Source organism: Lithobates pipiens, unplaced genomic scaffold (genome assembly GCF_037356315.1).
Source record: "Lithobates pipiens isolate NorthernLeopardFrog02 unplaced genomic scaffold, aLitPip1_a1.2 Scaffold_27, whole genome shotgun sequence".
NCBI lineage: Eukaryota > Metazoa > Chordata > Amphibia > Anura > Ranidae > Lithobates > Lithobates pipiens.
In genome coordinates this window covers 143627934-143650760 of record NW_027507788.1, presented here as the reverse complement: position 1 = coordinate 143650760, position 22827 = coordinate 143627934, and the positions used below count along the sequence as shown (strand labels likewise).

The 22827-nt window shown below is 43.6% G+C and overlaps 1 protein-coding gene across 1 annotated transcript in view; it reads left to right on the top strand.

Annotated features, from left to right (window-relative positions):
- Positions 1 to 5265: 5265 nt before the first annotated feature.
- The window catches only part of LOC143934196 (cyclin-dependent kinase 11B-like), a gene marked incomplete in the record, with an annotated part of 108610 nt that continues 91048 nt past the window's right edge, over positions 5266 to 22827 (top strand). The window contains 4 exon segments of the mRNA XM_077457597.1: positions 5266 to 5364; positions 18300 to 18422; positions 21526 to 21641; positions 22190 to 22323. Coding sequence (XP_077313723.1) covers positions 18315 to 18422; positions 21526 to 21641; positions 22190 to 22323 — 358 coding nt within the window.

The following is a 22827-nucleotide window of genomic DNA, read 5'->3' as shown; positions in this document are numbered from 1 at the left end:
TAGCAACCCGAGGGCTTTAAAGAAGGCATCTACTGTTAGCAGAGCAGGGTTGTTTGGTTCCAGGTTAAAGGCCCACGTCTAGGGGTCACCCTGCAGTAATGAGACAATGATTTGAACCCTCTGAGTTTCAGAGCCAGAGCAGAGGAATTTTTGGTTCAGATCATGGAGTATTTGTAGCAGTGGTAGTAGAAGGAGATTGCACCTTGGTGAGCTCTGTGGCCATTTACTGGACTTGATGGGACAAACGGCAAAGTTCCTGTGCAAACAGCTGAGCCTGCTCAGGATTTGCGATAGTCCTCCCTTTTTATGTATGGCTTGTGATAATGTCAGGCAAAGAGCAGAAAACAGGTAACAGTTCGGATGTGTTGATTATCATTAAGAGTTTAATGAACAAAAACACATACCATGAACCGGTCTAAGCAGAGCAGGTCAGCTAGAACTTGTAGTTCACCGCTGCATATGAAGGTAGTTGTTGGCTGGACCTTCTAGTTCACCACTGCAGATTAAGGTAGAGGTTAGCTGGTGCTTGTAGTTCACTGCTGCAGATGAAGGTAGAGGTTGGCTGTGCACTACAGTAGAGTGAGCAAAGTGTTGTCTAGGCAAGCTGGGTCATACAGTGCCGAATCAGAAGCGAGCAAAGCAGGGTCAAAACTAGCCAGGTCATACACAAAATATACAGAGCAGATATCAACTCGGTCAAGCAGTAGCACACAAGGTAACAACTCTATCATGAGCACTGATGGTATGCTGATACAGGTGATTTAAAGGTGAGCTGGCCAATCACCATGGTTTCCCAGGCAAAGGCTGTGTCAGGTTTTGCAGGATTTTAAAGGAATCCTAGTACTGACAATTATTAAGATAAAAATGTACATTTATTACATTATAGTATTGAATCCTGCGGGACATTGCAGTTACGATCAGTGCATCATGTGTGCAATGCATAGGCCCCTCCATTGTTTACAGCCTAACTTTCAGAGAATAAACGATGGATTACTGGTGCGATGATGTCACTGAACTTTTGCTCCATTCTAATTTTGAATGGATTACACAATTCTCATTCTCATTTTAATGGGTCAGCTCGCCAAGTATAATATTGATTTCACCAGTGTTGAATCAGGGTTGCTATCATCATTATATATATATATATATATATATATATATATATATATATATATATATATATATATATATATATATATATATATATTGAAAAAAAACAAATCTCTAATTTGGGACTTAAAGGCAACCAACATAACAAATTGTAAAATGTATAATTTTATTGTATACTGTAATCATAAAAAACTCCCAGAGAACATTTTAAAAACAGTATAGTACATACAAAAAATGATACACAAAGCATATATGCAGTGGTGATACTCAGATTTGTAACAGCTGATAGATTGTAATATAGCAATGTCATACAATGTTAATGTATCCATCCAACATAATTTCGATTTATCTTCTTCAGGTATGTAAATCACCACTCTTAAATCAGAGTTTTGCAACCATAATACAAAATCTTTTTATGCACAAACGTGTTACATTGCATCAGTGCATATATCCTCACAAACATTTGAGATTTCGTCAGAATCCCTATAGCACTCCACAACTTCCAACTCAAGGGGACACATGGAAGGATATTCAAAAAGACCACACACAGTATGTATAGGGATTTGAATGGTTTTCCCAAAAATATTGGATTGTCTACTGGAGCAAAGAAAAGGGGGATCTTTCTTCCAAATAAACACTGAACTAAGGCATGAGAAGAAAAAAAAAGAGGGGGAAGAGGGTGTTGCTCTTATGCACAGCATAAATTCCTACCTTGAACAAGGTTATAGTAACATGCCACCAGAACAGTGTCTTTTTCCATCCAAACAGTATTTATTACATTGTCCTGTAGTGGTATTTAAGAGGGGAAAAAAAACTACTCCAATAAGTGGGAGTAGTTTTTAAGGGTGCATGGCTCCAAACGCACACTGTGCTTTTACTTGTGTTTAGGTGTGGTCACTTTATCTGCATTTAAAGAAAATTGTATTTTGTGCATCTAGAATCTGATTAGACACTGTAAACACAACCCGGTCCCTATAAGGTCCCTTGCGCATGGAACTGCCTAGGATCAGTGTGTCCCTCGCAGCAATTTAGTCCAGGGGGAAGAGACAGCTGTAGTGTTCTGCCCTACTACCTGCAGCCTGTTAAAGTCTCTATGGCAGGCTGGGGCTTGATGGGGCTGAACATATTGTCAAGTGCTACTCGCATTTATGGCCATACGCATTCAGGAACAAAAATCTGGAACACAGGTCTTCGGCATACTGGACCTTCATACCTGAATGCACAGAGCCCTAACTGTGAGTACCGGTTTGTACAGCGTTCAGCCCCAGCCTGCCATAGATTTTTGAAGGCAGTGGGACTGGATTCTCCACCTTCCCTAAGTGCACTAAATTGCCGGGAGGGTCACAGTGCTCCTAAATGGCCTGATATGCAAGGGAGCAAAAAATAAATTGGGAAAAAAACAGCATGTGGCACCCCCCCCCCCCTTCCTTTTGGGTCTTGTGTGGATATGGAGGGAAACCCCCACACCAAAATGAATTTAAAAAAAAATGGAGGTAGGGGCCTCTTCCCCACAACTCTGGGCAGTGGTTGTGGAGGTCTGCCGGCAGGGGGCTTATCGGAATCTGAAAGGCTGGGATCTCTGGGGACATCCTTGTTAAAGTGGGCTTCCAGGTTCCGATAAGCCTCCTGCCCACAGACCCTCCACAACCACCGCCCAGAGTTGTGGGGGAAGAGGCCCGTGTCCCCATCAACAGAGCTCACTCATCTCCTCCCTTTCCTGACCTGCCAGGCTGCATGCTCGGATAAGGGTCTGGTATGGATTTGGGGGATTTTTGCAGACTTTTCATTGCCAGTGTTCTTTTGAAAATTGCATCCTGTCGGATAATGCCTCTGACGATCTGCGCATGCACAGTATGAACGCCACTGCAGCTATGTTGATCAGCTGGTGTGACGTTGACACTGTGCATGCGGAGATTGTCAGAGGCATTATCTGACGAGCTGCAAAGGGAGAATGTAATCATGCAACACACCGAAATCCTCCTGTCACGTGATTGATCGATTCTCCCGCATGAGCAGAGAGGTAGTCAGAATCTGACGAATTACATTCTCCCTTTGCAGATCGTTGGATAATGCCTCTGACGATCTGTGCATGCACAGGGTTGAGGTCATGCCAGCTAATCAACATTTCAGCTGGAGGGCCGTTGCGTCCTGTGCATGCGCAGATCATCGGAGACATTATCCGACGGGAATGCACTATTCAATAGAACACGGGCAAGGTTTTTTTTTTCTTTAACATTCGTCTTTCAGTGGGGAAGCCTGCTGCCATGATGACTCATTGGTTGTTAAGGAGGTGGCAGCCGGCCCGCTCCTAAGCAACTGGCTATACACAGTGTGTTAAAGAGAAAATAAATGCCAAATTACAAAAAAAAAAAAAATGCAAAACACAACATTTTTGGTGTGGCTCCATTGAAGTCTATTACACGAAAAACCTAATCTACTGCAGGAAAAAACTTCCCTGACTCTTTCCAAAAAATGCAGTGCCGCTTACATAGGAAGCCATGTTAAATGGACTGTAGTGGTTTTCTGCAAAAAAACGCACCAAAAAACATGCATAGGTGTGAGTGTAGGGTAAGTGAGTAAAAATCCAAAATGTCAGAGTTGTCCACAGAACAAGCGGTGAGGGGAAATGTTCTAATGAAGACACTGGGCACAAGCTAAGAGCGGAATTCTCCTACACGTGGGAGATATTCTCTAGCTTCCTGTTGAATCTCTGGAACAGGAAGCGAAGGGAAATTTTCCCCAATAGTATGCAAAAAGTGAAAGGTAAACCAGTAAAGATAATAACCCTTCCCTATTTAAAGAAAATGGCCATGCACACACTTCTAAATAACCTTTAGGGCTTATTTACAGCTGCTTTGCATTCAGGTTGCTCTTTAGAGAGTAAAAGCAGGCAGTGAGAACGTGTTGTATCACCTCCTTTATTAACCCCCTATTGGTGGCCACACACTAGATGGAAAATTGTTCGAAAATCTATAATTTGGACTGTTTGTTCGTTTATTTTCTAGACACAAATCAAAAATCTGTTGTGACATTTTTGAGCCGTAAAATTGATGGAAAAGTTTGGAAAACTTCAGCCGAGCGTGTGATTAATTGAAAGGTTAATGTGCTTCTCGCCCAAACAGTTTGCACTGGGCTTAGGTGACAAAACAAACAAAACTTATTCATTTATGTCAGTTGAACGATTTATAGATCAAATTTCGGTCATTACATAATGGAAAAATCATTTGCTCTCACGACCATGTGTTCGTTTTTCGAAAACGCGTTTGATTTTTCGAAAGGTGTATGCTAGCATAAGTACCAGACAACCGCACTTGTGGTGCGTGGTTGTAGCACAGCCCCATTCACTTGACCGGTCAAGCCAAGTCAAGGTGGACTGTACCACTTGCTGAGTGTGAAAATTCCTGCCATGACTGTGGCATGTGTACATCCCAACCACTGCCTCTGCAGCAAACGGGGTTGGTGGTAAAAATGTGACCCATTCATGGGCATAAAAGCATTTCATGATTATAGCCCAGTATGCTTTATATTTAACACTATTTCAAAACATAACTTTTGTCAAGGATGGCGTTTGGCGTCAAGAGTAAGGATGAGCTCAGGCCTGTTCGCAAGCCGTACGTGCAGAGCCTGCCAGGAAGTTGACACTGCACAGCGCTAATCACAGGCAGTGAGACATTGGCCGATGTGTAGCTCCAGAGATCGGGAAATGTCTTGCTGAGTGTGATTAGCGCTGTGCAGTGCCGACTTCTTGGCGGGCTCTGTGCATGCAGCTTGCGAACATGCCTGAGCTCATCTTTGGTCAAGTGCTAGTACAGCTCAAAACATTCACCAACCCACTGTATTTTCCTCCAATAAAATGGCAGACACTGCAACCTGCCGATCGTTCCAATGAACTTTATTGTGCCAGAACCGTGGTCATAAAAGCATTTCACGATTATAGCCCAGTATGCTTTATATTTAACACTATTTCAAAACATAAATTTGTCAAGGATGGCATTTGTCGTCAAGAGCTAGCACAGCTCAAAACATTCAACAATCAACTGCACTTCCCTCCAATAAAATGGCGGACGCTGCAGGCTGCCGACCTTTCGAAAGAACTTTATTGTGCACAAAAAAAGAACCAACAATGTCTCTGTATCGTGTTGCGCCGCGCCGGAAGTGACGTCCGGTTTGTGAGCCGGGAGGCTTCCCTGTACGGAGGTGGCTCGTTGTGACTAGAGTTCGGCTGGCTGGGAGGAAAGCTTTCGTATAAGAGGGGTAAGAGACGGTTTATAATACGTTTAGTTCGGTTCCTTACACCGGCCGTGTACGTGTGGAAGGCGGGCTGAGCCACACCATGTGACCGGTGTGTAGGCGGGAGAGCGCTCCGCTCAGTCCGTGCGGCCACTTCCGTACTGCTGGGTGACCGAGGCCGGGCTTTGTATTCTTAGCTTAGCTGGGGCTGTATGGACGCGTTCCCGATTGACACAGACCACCAATCCCCATAATCCTTCCAACCTGCCTCACATCAGGCCCTCTGGCCCCTGTTAGGCCCTTGCCGGGTGGTAGCCTGTGTTTGGTGCTTACATATGAATCCTTGTTCTAGAAGTAGAAGGTTGGGTGTATTTCTCTCCCACTATTCTACTCTATGCGTTCTGTCCATTCCTCTCCTCTACATAGGAATGCTTCCTCTCCTGTTTATAATGGATCTCACTGAGAGAAGATAGGATGGGGCACCGGTGGGGGGGTCTATAAGGAACACCCATCTACAAGCACTGATTTATAACGATTAGAATCGCTGTCATAGCGGTGCAGGCCCGCTGTCTCTTGCCGACACTGGTATATGGTTGGCACCCTTTCTTCAAGTCAAACACTTTAGCGGCACACAGCAATCTTTTTTTTATAGTATGAATGAACTATACATATATTTTGCTATTAAATAACATTTCTAATCAAATGAAGTAAATCACAAGCGTACCCCTTTACATCAGAGTCAACAGAGTTCCCCTTTTGGAACTCGCAGAGTTCCCTTAAAGTGGAGTTCCACCCCCCCAAAAAAAAAATAGTAATGTGATAAAAAAATTGGAGTTTTTTTTTTTTTCTTTGTTCACCTCTAAATGCCTGTTGCTAGGGGGTCCCTCGTAGTCTGCCTCCTTCGGGGCGCCTGGGCTCCTGACGTCACTTCCCTTTGGCGCAGGAAGGGAGATGGGGCCCCCCCCATGTCAATCATCTGGGACACGTGACAGATCCCAGATGATTGCACAGCCAGTGACGGCTCGCGCATGCGCAGTGGGTGCCCGGCTGTGAAGTTAAAATGCCGGTGCCAACCGGGCATCGATTCCCCCGAATCGCTGGACCCTGGGACAGGTAAGTGTACGATTCTTAAAAGCCAGCAGCTGCAGTATTTGTAGCTGCTGACTTTTAATTATTATTATTATTATTATTATTTTTTTTTTAAGTAGAACACCACTTTAAACTAAGGGGGAACTCTGGGGCTTCTAACATAAGGGGTGCTCTGGGAACCCTGATCTAAGGGGGGACACTGAGAACTCTGTACGGAGAGGACTCTGATGTAAGGGGTACACTGTGGCCTCTGGTGAAAAAGGGGAACTCTGTAAGGGGTGCTCTGAGAACCCTGATTTACCTCAGTGTACTCAGAGGCAGGAGAGAAGGGGGGGAGACTTCAGTCACAGACAGGTATGGATGGTGAGCTCACTCACCCCTTGGCAATCAGCACCTCTCATCCAGATGTAGCTGAGGCTGCTGGAGTGCGGGCAGACAGAGTTGTAGAGGTGGGAGGAAGAGGAGCAGATCAAGCATTTTCTCCTCTCCTGTCTATGGGGGGGCGGGGGTGGGGGTGTAATTGTTAGTGCTGGCTTTGGGCAGTGTGCACAAGAGTGTAACAGACACTCAGTTTACACAACTACAGCCAGCAACCCTGCTGGGAAGCCATAGTCTGGTCTGAACAATGTGTCCGAGTTTCAGGCGGTCTGTTTTCTGAAACTGTTAAATTATTGGGTTTACTTCCGCTTTAAAGTGGAACTTTGCCCATGACAACTTGATAAAAAACAATATTCTTTAGCAAGGGATAGAACCCTACAATTAATAAAAAAAAAAATAGCGATCTCTATTCAACTCCCATCACGATCCTAATCTGGCATTTCCACAAATCATATAACAAGTGCAGAGCTGTTCTCTGCTCAGAGCCGTCAACAACAAAAAAAAAGCCACTGCAAAGTTTATCACATCATTGCTCAGTGCTGAGATTAAAAAAAAACATATCATCAAAAGGATGAACTAAATGAGGTCAGATTACTTAAAAGAGAAGTATTTTTTTTGCAGTTTCATACTTACCTAGTTGGATGCAGCATTGGTCCCCCGGCGCCTCTTCACTGAGAACCGAGCGATCGTACATCGCCAATGGCTCGGTTCTCTAGGCTAACCAAGCAGAGAGCTGCTGACTGTCAATCAGCAGCTCTCCACTCTGCCCCTGTCTAGATCCGCCAGGTACCTTATTAATACCCGTCTCAGGCTCTCAGCGACTCACTGAGAGCCTGAGACAAGTATTAATCCAGGCACCTGGCGGATCTAATCTATTGTCGGGATGACGCAGTGCCTGGACTGATTTCTGTGACGTCAGCAGAGAGACTTCAGACCGCTCTCTGCTGAAAATAGGTCACGAAAGTACAAAACGAATTGCACTCCTGTAATCCATAGGAGAATCCCAGCCAAACAAACTCAGGCTGGACTTCTCCTTTAAAGACTAAGCTTTTTTTTCTGACACTTGTTGCTTACAAGTTAAAATTATTTTTTTTTGCTAGAAAGGTACTTCAAACCCCCAAACATCTATCATTTCTTGGCACGAATTTATAATTAATAAAAAATAATTAATTTTGTATGTGAAAGATAAGCTGAGAATCGTGATCTTTATTCTAAGCAAAAAAATTGTGATTCTCATTTTATCCAGAATTGTGCAGCTCTAACCTATAGTTAAGGCTTACCTATAGATACTATAAATATATCCTAATCATGCGCTTTTTAGGAGATATTTACTGTATATGCAGCCAATTATGTCATTGGCGCATGTGCTGTGAAGGTACCGCCACCCGTGCCATTTCTTCAGAGCAATGTGCTGTGACTGGTGGCTCCCATGGGCGGGAGTGACGTCATGTGGCTCCGGCCAGTCACACAGCCAGAGTCCATGGACCCGGACAGTAGATTGACGAAGATGGATGCGGGGATGACGAGGGCTTAATTTGCAGGTAAGTTTAACCTCTTAAGCCCAGGATCATTTGGCTGGCCAAAGACCAGAGCACTTTTTGTGATTCGGCACTGCGTCGCTTTAACTGACAATTGGGCGGTCGTGCAACGTGGCTCCCAAACAAAATTGACGTCCTTTTTTTCCCCCCCCACAAATAGAGCTTTCTTTTGGTGGTATTTGATCACCCCTGCGGTTTTTATTTTTTGCGCTATAAACAAAAATAGAGTGACAATTTTGGAAAAAAAACGCATTATTTTTTTACTTTTTGTTATAATAAATATCCCCCAAAAATATATTAAAAAAAAACATTTTTTCCCTCAGTTTAGGCAGATATGTATTCTTCTACATATTTTTGGTAAAAAAAATCGCAATAAGCGATTGATTGATTTGTGAAAAAGTTATAGCGTTTACAAAATAGGGATAGTTTTATGCCATTTTTATTAATAATTTTTTATTATTTTTTTTTTTTTTTACTAGTAATGGCGGCGATCGGCGATTTTTTTTTTTTTATTGTGACTGCGACATTATGGCGGACACATCGGACATTTTTGACACATTTTTGGGACCATTGTCAGTTATACAGCAATCATTGCTATATAAATGCAGTGATTCATGTGTAAATGACACTGGCAGTGAAGGGGTTAACCAGTGGGTGGCAGTGTAGGGGTTAAGTGTTCCAAGGGCGTGTTACTAACTGTGGGGTGTTGGGCTTTCATTTAGTGAACACTGATCTCTGCTCCAATCACATAGAGCAGAGATCAGCGTCACTAGTTGCTAGGCAGAATGGAGAAATGCTGTTTACAACAGCACTTCTCCGTTCAGCCGTCCCATGAGACGATCACGGGTATGCCCACGGCGATCGAGTACGCGGGACCGGACTGGGGGGGGTCCCAACCGGCACGCGAGCGCGCCGCCGGGGGGGTGCTGTTGAAATACATCGGCGGGCGCTGGTGTCGGGAACCGGTTAACTGACAACAAAATTGACGTTCTTTTTTTTTTTCTCACAAATAGAGTTTTCTTTTGGTGGTGTTTTATCACCTCTGCGGTTTTTATTTTTTGCGCTATAAACAAAAAAAATAGTGAAAATTTTGAAAAATACAAATTTTTTACTTTTTGCTATAATATCCCCCAAAAAGATATAAAAAAGTTTTTTTTCCTCAGTTTAGGCCGATACATATTCTTCTACATATTTTTGGTAAAAAAAATCGCAATAAGCATTTATTGATTGGTTTCTGCAAAAGTTATAGTGTCTACAAAATAGGGAATAGTTTTATGGTATTTTTATAAATTTTTTTTTTTTTTTACTAGTAATGATGGTGATCAGCAATTTTTATCGTGACTGCGACATTATGGTGGACAGATCGGCGTCAGACACTTTTGGCACGATTTTTGGACCATTCACATTTATACAGAGATCAGTGCAATTAAAAATGCACTGATTACTGTGTAATTGTGACTGGCAGTGATGGGGTTATCCTCTATGTAGCGCTGTAGGGGTTAAAGAGGAAGTAAACCCTGATGGGTTTACTTCCTCTTTCATTCCCTGCAAAGGTAAAGCATAATGGACTACTATGCATCGCATAGTAGTCCATTATGTGTCACTTACCTGACACAGGAGCCAGCGAAGTTGCCGCTGTCCCCTGTAGTCCGCTGCATCCATCTTGTTGGTGGGGTCTCGCAGCTCCGCCGCTGTCATTCGGCGAAGCCGCGATGACGTCCCTCCCGCGCATGCGCACGGGAGCCGACGCGCGGCAGCTCCGTCATTGAGAATGCCGCACTCAGTGCACCTGCGCGCCGCTGTCTACAGCGGTGCCTGTTTTCCCTGTTTTACCATATAGGTTTAGGAGATATTTCTTGGACCTACAGATAAGCCTAATCTAGGCTTACCTGTAGGTCAAAGTGGTTTGTAAGGGTTTACAACCACTTTAAGTGTGTCCTAGGAAGTGATTCTAACTGTGAGGGGGATGGGCTGTGTTTGACACAACACTGATCACCGCTCCCGATTACAGGGAGCGGTGATCAGTGTCAGTAGGCAGAACGGGGAAATTCTTGTTTACATTAGCATTTCCCCGTTATTTCTCTGCATGAGACGATTGCAGGTATCCCCACGGACATCGGGTCTGCGGGACCCGCGATCACCGGCAAGCCGCTTCTTAAAGTGCTATGTACAGGTACGTGATTCTGCCTGTACGTGCTCTTCTGCCGCAGTATATGCCCGTAAAGCTCTTAACATAATGTGCTAGTATGCAGTGCATATTAAGCACATATTGCCCTTACCTTGGCAGGTAATAAAAAAAAAAGGACCGTTAGTAACCGTTGCGTCCTCTTTAAAGTGGAACCTTACCCATGACAACTTAATAAAAAATAATGTTCTTTAGCAAAGAACAAACATTCCACATGAATAATTATGCTACCAAAGTTAGGCTGGCCATACATTATACAATTTTCTTCTATAGATTTCCTTTAGATTTACCAAAACCATATAATATGAGGTCAAATCTAAACACGTTCAATTTGTGTGCAATCAGGCAGGCCCTTCTACTACACAGTTGAAGGTAAATCTAAAGGATATTGAATAGGAAAATTGTATGGTATATGGCCAGCTTTAGTGTGTGCTGTAAATTGCCTCCAGCATTGTTCCAGTTTCTTCTTGCTGGAGGCTGCCATTTTGTACAAGACCAGAGCCCTGAACAGCAGTAAGTCATAAAGTGGAACTAAACCCATCAATTTAACAGTTTCAAAAACGGTTAAATTCCTGAATTGTTGGAAATGTAACTGTCACATTTTGGTTGTGTCCTTAAACTGTCAAACATCAAATGGCTGGTGTCATAACTGATCACATGTGCAGCACCATAGCAGTTGCAGATTCCTTAGCTGTAAGACCCCTTTCACACCACACCGCTGATAGCGGCGGCGGTAAAACGCCGCTATTTTTAGCGGCGTTTTACCGCCGGATTTGCGGCGCATTTCGGCCGCTAGCGGGGCGCTTTTACCCCCCGCTAGCGGCCGCGAAAGGGTTAAAAGCGCCGGCAATACGCCGCAATAGCGGCATTTTGCCGGCGGCATTACAGCGCTGCCCCATTGATTTCAATGGGCAGCAGCAGTGGAGGAGCGGTAAACACACCGCTCCTTCACCGCTCCAAAGAAGCTGCTGGCAGGACTTTTTTCTGACGTCCTGCCAGCGCACCACTGTAGTGTGAAAGCCCTCAGGGCTTTCACACTACACACAATGGTGCAGCTTCTTTAGGGCGTTTTGCAGGCGCTATTTCTAACACTATAGCGCCTGCAAAACGCCCTGGTGTGAAAGGGGTCTTAAGGATAGGAGGATTTAATTCCATTTTAAGGCTGTCAGCAGATCGGCCTCTACAAATTCAGCAGTGCCTAAAAATACTGAGCATGTGCGCAGTAGGGTGAGACAGTGTATTACTGGGTTTTAAACAGTATATGTACTATTTTTATTATTTTACATAGCTATACTTGGAGTGATCTAGCAGGACTTAAAGTGGAACTTTAGTCAGAAAATGAAGTCCTGCTATTTCACTTCAGGCTGTCTATGTAATGTAAACCATTCAAAATAAGTCTATACTGTTTAAAATCCAGTAATGCACTGTCTCACCCTGCTCTGCATATGCTCAGTTGCTCTCCATTTTAGTCATTGTTGGGCACTTCTGGGTTTGTAGAGACCCATCTGCTGACAGCCTTAAAGCAGAATTAAACCCTCCTATTCTTTACAGCCAAGGAAACTGCTTCTGTTTAAACCACAGTAAGGCCCATTTCACACTTGTGTGACTTTTTCTGTGTCTTTGGACATCAATTGCATGACAAGTCGTACCCCATGTTTCCCCGATGTTAACCGTTCATATCTGTGCGACTTCAAAATAGTCCCTGTACCACTTTGGTGCGAGTTGAGGTCCATAGACCTCAGGTTTACACAGGCATTTCCTGAAATTGTGTCAAATTCGCTTCAGTGTGAAAGTGGCCTCATATATTTAAACTGTATCTGCCATGGTGCTGCACATGTGATCGGTTATGACTAGGGGTGCAACGGATCGAATCAGAGTCACGGATTGGATCATTTTTGGGATCCGCAAATAATAATTGAATTTGCAAAAACCTGTGAAAATTCCACCACCATATAGTCCCCACTGTAATATCCACAATCTCCCCCACTGTAATATCGGCTGAGCATGGCTGGGTATCGCAGAGTATTTGCAGGGTGATGCTGGGTATTTGCAGACTGAGTATTGGCAGGGTACTGCAGACTGAGTATTGGCAGGGTATTGAGGGATGGCTGCGACTGCAGTTGTCACAGAGCAACGCTGTGGGCACTACAGATCCAGCCCACAGCGCTGCTTCCATCCGATCTCTCCCCTCCACTGTACAGATCTGTACACGGAGGGGAGAGAGGAACCGGCGTCATGATGGTGCAGATTTGTTTACAAGTGATCGCTCTGTCATTTGATGGAGCGATCACATTGGGTGTAGAAAGATGGCCGCCGCTTCAGAGCTAGGCCAAAACTGCTGCCTTTCCTAAGGCCGAGACGGCGGATCGCGGCGTGTGCCGATCCGAGCGGGGTGACCCATTCATATCACGGATCAGTGATGATCTGTTACACCCCTAGTTATGACACGGGCCATTTGATGGTTTGACTGTTTGGTTGAGGACACAAGCAAATGTGACAGTTAGCAATCCTGGCATTCCTGGAATGTAACCATTAAATTGATGGGTTTAGTTCCACTTATGATTTACGGCTGTTTGGGGGCTCTGGGCTTCAGCAAAGTGGCAGCCTCAAGCAAGAAGCAAGTTGTTATGGGTAAAGTTCCACTTTAATTTTCTGACTAAAGTTCCACTTTAAGTTGATAATCCCCTAGTGTGTGTGTGCCGTCTCCAACAGTCTTTTGTAGTATTCCATTCAGGTTATGTTCTGAGCAGCCCATTGGTGAGGTCAGGAGGTCTGCTTTTGTTTAGCTGTAACAAACTTAATTTATCTCTCACTTAATTTGCTGTGATTGCTCAAACCAAGAGGTGCAGCAATAAATATAAATTCTTCCATCTCAGTGAATTGGATCTATTGACTTTGTGTGTAATCACATGTTTATACAAACTAAGGCCCCATTTACACGGGCGTACTGCAGCATACACTGGTGTGAGGGCTGTGTTTGCCTGCGCGGGGATGCGGGGGGTGTTCTGTACATCCCTGCGCACGCTGTCCCATTCAGAACATAACTCAGTGGGGGAGATCATTGTACTAATATCACTTGTGTTAGTAGTGCGATCTGTCAGGGTTTTTTCCATTTAACCCGCTGAGTTGAAGAAAGAAAAAACTCCTGTGTGAACAAAGCATTAGTTTGTATAAGGTAGTGGGCGCTCCTCTGAGCAGACTCCAGACTCATCCTCTGTGTAATTTATGGTGGAATAGAACAAACAGTCTCGCCAAACATCTAAAGCAGCAATGCACAGAAATATATATCTTTTTTTGTAAATCATGAAATCAGGGGAAGGCTGTAGCCTCTTTCAGCTTTTTATTTCTCAATGCAGATTTTCCCTCAGTTGTGTCATTTTGTGTCTGGTGAAACACTTTTACAGTGACAGAAAAAGAGGTAAAATCTTTTGAGAGGAGCACCAGATAGCAGTAAACTCCAACAGGTTCTAATTCATCCCGTGACTGGACATAAACTTCAAGAACATATACAGGTGTTTGACCATTTTTCTGGAATTATATGCTGTTTAAAGTGATTGTAAAGTAATTTTTTTAATAACAAACACAATATACCTACCAACTCTGTGCAATTAGATTGCTCAGGTCAGCTCCCATTCTCCTCTTCTCAAGTCCCCCGCGAGAGAGCGCTGCTACAGATGTGCAAAGAACAGGATCAGCTGAGGACTCGGGTAAATATGGGGGGAGGGTGATACGGTTACCTAATAAATTTTTTACCTTAATGCAGGAAGGAATGCGTTGGGGTAAAAAATGTTTAGGCTTTAGAACCACTTCAAATTCAGCCAATTTATATTTATTATTTAAAGAGTGCTGAGGATTTCCTCAGGCTTTATCATTTTGTGACTCCATTGAGAAGATTTTTTTTCCTGCCCCTCCCATTTAGTACTCTCTACATCCTGAAACCAGAGGTATAGTTGTCCCCTGAACACAAAATAGCAGATGGCCATAATAACATTGCCAGACGATCTACCACTTCCTCACTCTATTAGAGATGTGTTTTATCTGTTCCCTTATGGGGGGAGTTATCACTTCTTATTCCTGGTAGAAAGTGAGAGAACATCTCCCCAGTTTGGATAGAGATGGCAATAAAAGCTTGACAGAGGTTGTACTTCTCTGCCATACTAGAAATAAACATTTGGCTGGCGTTGGTTCTTTTTGGCATTGCATAGAGCAGGGATATACAATTAGCGGACCTCCAGATGTTGCAGAACTACAAGTTCCATGAGGCATAGCAAGACACTGACAGCCACAAGCATGACACCCAGAGGCATGATGGGAGTTGTAGTTTTGCAACAGCTGGAGGTCCGCTAATTGCATATCTCTGGCATAGAGTAACAACTGCTTAAAACCTTAATCAACCTTTTATTGCTTTAAGTGTCCCCAGTTTGGGAGAGATTTCTTCACTTACTGTGTATATCGGTGTTGAAACGGGAAGTGATAGAAATATCCCCCCCAAAGGGGTCACAGAGCGCATTAAAAACACATGACCTTTATTAGGATTGGATTTCTGTCTGTCCTCATGAAGGAGATGTTTTGTGCCTCAAAAAAAAAAGAGGCGTGAAGTAGGAGCTCTGTCCTCGCTGGCTGTGATTGACTTAAATGTATTAACACTTGTTTATCTGGTTCCGGGTCCTGCACAGTTAAGGTACTCACCGACCCAGCAGATTCAGCATTGTCTTGCTGTGATCTGCTCTCTTCTGCCCCCTGCTCAGTGCCGCACCGCCATCATAAAGTTTTTGCCTTCGTGCACAGAATGCATGAGAAGTATGGGAATCTAAAAAAAATAAGAATAAAAAAACTCATACTCCCCTAGATGACGCAGCGGTATCTGTCCCCTGCTAGCTCTACCCCTGAGAACTAAGAGATTAAACACAAACGATCGCTCCATTTTCCCTCTTCACTCTGAGCAGAGAGCTGTAACTGTCAGTCACCATCTCTCTGCCCTGCCCCTCCAGCGCTCACTGGAGCACTAAGCTGTGGAGGGGCAGGAGCTGCTGGCTCAGGCTTACTGGATTGCTGGGCCAGCTGCCAGTCCAGGCAGTAAAGTCGGGATCTTTCCCGAGCCTGGACCTGCTGAGTGATGGCTTTAGCCCGCTGCGTGCTAAAAACGGGCCACAAGAGTGCAGAACGAGCTATACTCTTGTGATCCATAGAAATACAGCCAAAATAGCTTTGGGCATATTTCTCCTTTTTAAGGTTAAAAACCTTGAGCCTTGATGACCACTTTAAAGCATAATTTAACCCCAAAGCAAAAATTATATTACAGCTCACCAGTCCTCAGATGTGACTGCTTCGTTTTGCTTTTTGAGGCTTTTCCTTTTTCTCCTGGTGATCTTACTGTTATTTTTCAACCTACTTCAACTGAATAATCTTTTCAGCATTTGGGTTCAGTTAACACTGACAGGGTCACTTACAATGATGGGCATTTATTAGTTTATTTAAAACCTTTATCCCAAAAGAACAAAACTATAACTGTCTAAAAAGTGTTAGCTGGAGTTCCGCTTGAATTTGTTAGTCAAATCCATCTAAATCTACTAGTTTAACTCTACCATCTCCCCAGACCTATAATGCTGCAGTCCAAGGGTGTCTTCATGTCTCCTCTATTCAAAATAGAGACACCCTAATGCTCAGTTCACACTGAGGCAACCTGTCAGGTGACTTAGCCGCCTGACAAGTCCTGCTCCATTCAGTGCAATGGAACCATTCTAATTGGAGCGACTCAAGTTGCTCTGACTTAGAAAAAGGTTCCTGAGCCATTTGAGGGCGACTTCAGAGCGACTTGCATTGAATTCTATTACCAAAGTCATTTGCAAGCCACGCTGCACGGGGCGCCTTCAGAGTCGGGTGACTTTAACCGTGATTAAGACTGGCCGGGTCTCTGAGTAAAAATAAAGGAAAGAAAACGACTGCAGCAACTCCATATAAGGAATGGTAAGCTACAAAAGTATAATGAAAGGCATTTTTTAGGAGAGTGGAGAAGGATTAGAACATCTGTCAAGTTCTTATTGCTTTCGGTATCCCTATTAGGGATATTCATCCTCTATTTTTCCTGTAACAGAAAATCCCAAATTTTGGGTTGTCATGAGAAACAGGAATAGAAAATCTTCCAATGGGAACACAAAGAATAGTGACAGTGGAAAACAGACCAAGTGGTCACCCCCACTCTCCCTTGCACACACACACTTTCTAGGCTGGCAGTCTGTTCCAAGCATCCATTACTCTTTAAGTAAAATAATACTTTCTTAGCATTGAAGTTTCCTCCAGCTACCTTTTAAGGGCTCGTCCTTCAGCATTTGGATCGCACTTTAGGAAGAATTTGACAGGAGGTGTTGTATTGCCACCTGTTCTAGCCCCTTGATCCCTTCACTAGCATGCCTCAACTGCGTGCATTGGTTGCAAGATGCTTGCAGAGAGGCCCTCTTCACTTGAATGGGTTGCATTCAGTGGTTGCTACACCTACTGAAAGCGACGGGGAGCATAATTCCTGCAACATGGCAAAGCATTGTGGCCACAACATGTGAAAACCCCTGGCCCTGCCTCTGCAGTTAAAGGGTCTATCAGTTTGGGGGCAATAAAGCTGCAGCTCACCCGCAAAGGCTTTACCAACTCCAAGCCGTCGCATCGCATAGTAGCCCATTATGTGTCACTTACCTGACACAGGAGCCAGCGATGTCACCGCTGTCCCCTGTAGTCTGGCGCATCCATCTTTTCGGTGGGGTCTCGCAGCTCCGTCGCTGTCATTCGGCGAAGCCGCGATGACGTCACTCCCGCGCATGCGCACGCTAGCCGACATGTGGCAGCTTCGTTGTTGGAAATGCCGCCCTCAGTGCGCCTGCGCGCCGCTGTCTACGGCGCATGCGCCGTAGACAGCGGTGCCTGTCTTCGGGCAAATATCTCCTAAACCGTATAGGTTTAGGAGATATTTCTTGGACCTACAGGTAAGCCTTAATCTAGGCTTACCTGTAGGTCAAAGTGGTTTGTTAGGGTTTACAACCACTTTAAATATGTGCATTGGATTGATAATAGCACATGGTAATTATGTGAAGTTTATTTTCTATAAATTATTCCAACTCGAACAATCAGAGATACAGTATATTGTAACTAAGTGTGTTGCGGTCTAAAAAAATGATACTTTCTGGCACCATCCAGTGTCCACATAGTAACAGTGCTCCTAGAGAAAAGTTGCAATACCCTTATTAAAGTAATCCTGTATCCATCAAAAAAATGGAGGCTTCCCTTTGTAGTTACTGGTGATCATCACAATTTTACAGTGGGATGAGCCGCCTGATATAGCCTTGGTAGAAATCTGGCAATGCCTGCATTTCTTTGCTGTTTTTATTTTTTCCCTCACACTAGATAACTAAGTAGTATCAGGACAATGATGCTTGCTTTCACAGCCACTTTCCTGCTACCACTCATTCATCCAGTGGGCCAGGAGAATGACAAGAGTGGGTAGGATGGTCTATGTGGGACTCCGTTTGCTGGATCTTGTTTTAAGTCAATTATGTTAAACGAAAAGTTTAAGAAAATTCAGAAGTGCTATCCTGTTCTGGGTAAATGGTTTGAAGTATAGAACAAGTGCCAGCCAGACAACTAGCATTATCAGAAGAGGTGAATTATGGTAACTTATTTTTCCCTCCATGACAAGTTTCCTACAAAAACTAAATTCAGTTTTAGTGATCTTGTTCTTTAATGTTCAGAGCAAAAGCTAACTGCTTTCCTTTGTTTTGCAGATTGATCTACTCCAAATGGGGGATGAAAAAGACACCTGGAAGGTAAAAACACTGGATGAGATTTTGCAAGAAAAAAAGAGGCGGAAAGAACAAGAAGAGAAAGGAGATTCTAAACATAGAAATGTAAGCCTTTTGCCCTGTGCTTCATTAAACACATCTAAATGATGTCAGAGCATGGCAACAGCTGTTCTATCAGGGCTGGGCAGGCTCCACAAGCCATATAGCTCATGTACTATAAGACTACATTTAACCACTTGCTGACCGCAATACGTATATATACGTTGTGGATTGCAAGTGGTTTACTGGGATTATGGCTGAATATATCAGTCATAACCCCGGTATTGTTGTTCTTAGTCGGCAGCTGGCTTTCTCTTGAAAGCGTTCCAAGCGGCTCATGAGCCACTGGAAGGCTTTCAGAAGCAGCAGGAGGGGGCACCCCTGCCTTCCGCTGCTCTCTGGTATTTCTTGGGCTTGCCGTTTCCGCCGGCTCACCCGAGAAACCCAACGGTGCCGCCAGCTGATCACAGAGGGGATCAAAGAGTAGATTGCCTCTATGGCCTTGGAAGACTTGAGCGAAGTTAAGAGGTCAATTCTGGTCCAGGGTGGAAGTTAGCTTTATTTTTTTTATTTTGCTTTTAAAGTTAAAGAAGAGATTTGGGGTCTTATTGATCCCAGATCTCCTTATAAAGAGGACTTGCCATCCTTATTTCTATTACAAGAGATGTTTACACTTCTTGTAATAGGAAAAAAGTGATAAATAAATTTAAGTGACAGTGTAAAAATAAAATCGGAGAGAAAATTAAAGCGCCCCATCCCTCCTTGCTTATGCGCGGAAGTGAACGCATACATAAGTTGCGCGCGGTGTTACCGGAACGTTCGCGCAAGAGTAATAATCCTAGCACTAGACCTCCTCTGTAACTCTAAATGGTTAACCTGTAAAAGCGTAAAATGCCACCTAATGAAGATTTTTAATTCCATGAGCGTGTGCGCAATTTTAAAGCACGACATGTTCGGTATCTATTTACTCGACATAACATCATCTTTGGAGTGTATAGCGTTTTTAATTAAATTAAAATGTATATTTTCCAAAGAAATTGCATTTGAAAAACTGCTGTGCAAATACCGCAACATAAAAAATTTCAATGATCGCCATTTTATTCTCCAGGGCAGTGATGGCGAACCTTGGCACCCCAGATATTATGGAACTACATTTCCCATGATGCTCATGCAGTGTAGTTGAGCATCATGGGAAATGTAGTTCTAAAACATCTGTGGTGCCAAGGTTCGCCATCACTACACTTTGGTCTCTGCTAAACAAAAAATATATAATATTTGGGGGTTATAAGTAATTTTCTAGCAAAAAATGCCGATTTAAACTTGTAAACAAAAAGTGCCAGGAAAAGCCTGGTCTTCAAGCGGTGAAATAGAAACCCTTCTCGCTACACCCACCGTGCTGCATTGTTTCCAGTACTAACCTTAAGCCCAGTAAAGACCTGGACTAAAACTCCTCCCATAACTTTCTTGTATAGTATAATGATAAGTGAGCAGTCTTATCGTTCATCTACAGTAGATGGTAAAGCAGCCCACAATCATACTAAAAACCCATCCCCCATCATGCTGTCCCCACTCGGCAAAGCTCATGCTCCTTGCCTGAGTGGTGGGCTCTAGCTCTGAACTCACAGCAGGGGGGAGTGGGTGTGTTGGACTGCAGCAGAGAGGGCCGCAGCTTACATACCGTACAATCTTGCCGTTTATTTAGATGGTACAGCAGCCCACAGCTATAGTGAAAATCTGTCCTTCACTCTTACATGGCAGAGCTGGACCCTTTCATTGCTCCCCCTATGAGAGATGATCTTCACTCAGCAGGAAGGGTAAGCTTTGCTCTGTAGAGGGCTGCAGTTTTTACTCACATGAGGCAAATTGGACTGCAGCAGAGAGGGCCACTGCTTACAGGCAAAGAGCAGTAGTCCAAGTGTGCTTCATTAAAGCAGGGCACATTTTACGAAGGCTATGGGCTGCTGTACGATCTATATCAGAGCTATTGAATTAAAATTCAAAGAGGTCTGGTCACTAAAATTTTCTTCCAGTAGAGGTCCAAATCACATATTTGTGCAATGGCTCAGATCCTTAGGTTTACAGTCACCTTCTTACTTGTCCATCTTGTCCACAGTCCCCCTTTACATAAATATCCCTCTCTTTAAATCGCAACCCCCACCCCTTACATCAGTCATCTCTTCACAGCATTTTACTCACCCCCTCTTTACATCACATTCCCCCTTCACATTACACTGCCCCCTCATCGCATTTCTACTTTACAGCATTGTCCTCAGCCCCCTTTACATTACACCCCCCTCCCCCATTCATAGCAGGGTTCTAGCCCCCTTTACATCAACTCCCCTTTCCCTTTCCAGATCTGGACTGAATGGGTCTGTCACTTGATCTGAATCCAGACCGCGGTCCGCCATTCAGTGATGCCTGATCTATATGAACAGTAAGAGACTGCTCTTTTACCATTTTACTGTATGGGGAAGCTGTTGGAAGAGTTTTGGTCTAGGGTTCATTTGGGCTTTAATCCAGTCTCCATTTGGCTGTGGGTCCTAGATGCAGTTGTGGACTGAGCAGAACTTGTGTTTACAGCTGGGACCCTCATCTGGATGAGTTTTAAATAAGTTCACTGGCATTTTAAAGAAATGGGGGATTCTATGAATAAGTGCAGGAATTGGGAGTAGTCTGCCCTAGGCTAGTATACAAGCGTTGAAAACTGCACAGGTGATTTTAAATACATTTAGATCTCCACCTAAAAGTGGCTTACTGCTTATGATTGCTCTAGATGGAAAAAGAAGAGCCCCCCCAATATAAAATAAAACAGACCTTCTAAATTATTTCTGTTTTCTTAATAGAACATGTGTGTTTATTCTGATAAAAAGGTACTCAAAAGATTTTTGTGCCCTAATTGGAAGAGCACAAATAGTACTTTTTTCTGAATTGTCAGGGCATGTGAAGTATAAAGACGCAGTTCCAGGTCCATGAAAAATAACAGCAAAGGGTGAAAGTGACTATTTATATTTATATGTTTACGAGTCTCAAACATGGAGATGTGTGCTTAGTTAAAATATTTTTTTTTTAACTATAGCATCGTTTTGATCTCTTTGGCGTTTATTGTGAAGAAAGTTTTATAGATGTCCCTAAAATTCCTTTCTAATTTTTTCTAATCTTTCATTTGTAGGCAGATGATCGAGATTCCAAGAGAGATTCCTTGGAGGAAGGAGAGCTGAGAGATCACAAAATGGAGATCACTATTCGAAATTCACCTTACAAACGAGAGGACTCAATGGAAGACCGGTATGTCTTCTGTGCTGTTCTTTGTTGATTCAAGAACCCCTGGCTAAACACAAACTAGTACTAACTTCATAAAGTTAAAAGCGGTTTGTCCCTTTGCTGAGATTTGAGGCTGACGCACATCTTTTTTTCTGCATTGATCACCTAGTAAAGAAAACAAATACTAGCATTCTACCTGCCATTGCTGCCTCTGACTTCCTCCTTGGTCCGGCACTGACAATTTTTTAGAGTAAAATGACAGTCATGTCATTTCATTCTGCCCACTTCCTTTGAGCCCAGCTTGTTGCTTACAGGCCCCTCCAGGGGCATGTCATCAAACAGGCTGGCTGCACAGTACCACTGCTCAGTCCTGGATGAATGAACTCCACATGCTGCTGCTGGAGGAAATGACAGCTCCAGGTAACTCTGTTTCTATATTGCATTAGGAAAGGATGGTGTCTTTTAAACTCTTTATTTCCTGACCCAGTTCTTAAGCAAGTAATCTCTCGATCGTAGGCTGTTGTAGAGGAATTGTTAAAGGCTAACTCTCTTAATATATTCAATTCTTCCAGAGGTGAGGAGGATGATTCACTCGCTATTAAACCACCACAACAAGTTTCCCGGAAAGAAAAATCCCACCACCGAAAAGATGAGAAGAGAAAAGATAAGCGCCGACATCGCAGCCACTCTGCTGAAGGAGCTGGAGGTACATTGTAGTTTTAATAACTTACTGGTTTTCTGGAGTGTGGTGGAGTTTCATATACTATACTTTTGTATGTACATCCAAACGTTTTGCTTTGGATGGAGTAAGGAAGGACTGAAACCCCTGCAAGTTATTTTGTTTTTACAGTCTGTGTCACGGGGGAGATTTCCCCTCACTTCCTGTCTTGGGGATACAACAGGAAGTAAGAGGGAAGCCTCTTCAAGGTGAAAAAGGATTCCCCTCGCCTTTTTTTCTTGTGACCGCTCTAAAATGTTGCATCTACCATCAGTCGCTGTGCCAGAAACAGAGTCATCAGGACAAATAGAAGCTGAGCTTACCTAATGATGAAACAGACCGTAATAAAAATTTTACAGGGGTTCCAAACAATTGTATCCAAAACCTATAAAAACAGGGTTCAGCTATACATATTTTTTATTCTGATGACTGTGCCCTACAAAAAACTCAAACTATGATTAAAATCATTTTAAATTGAATACCATATGCCTC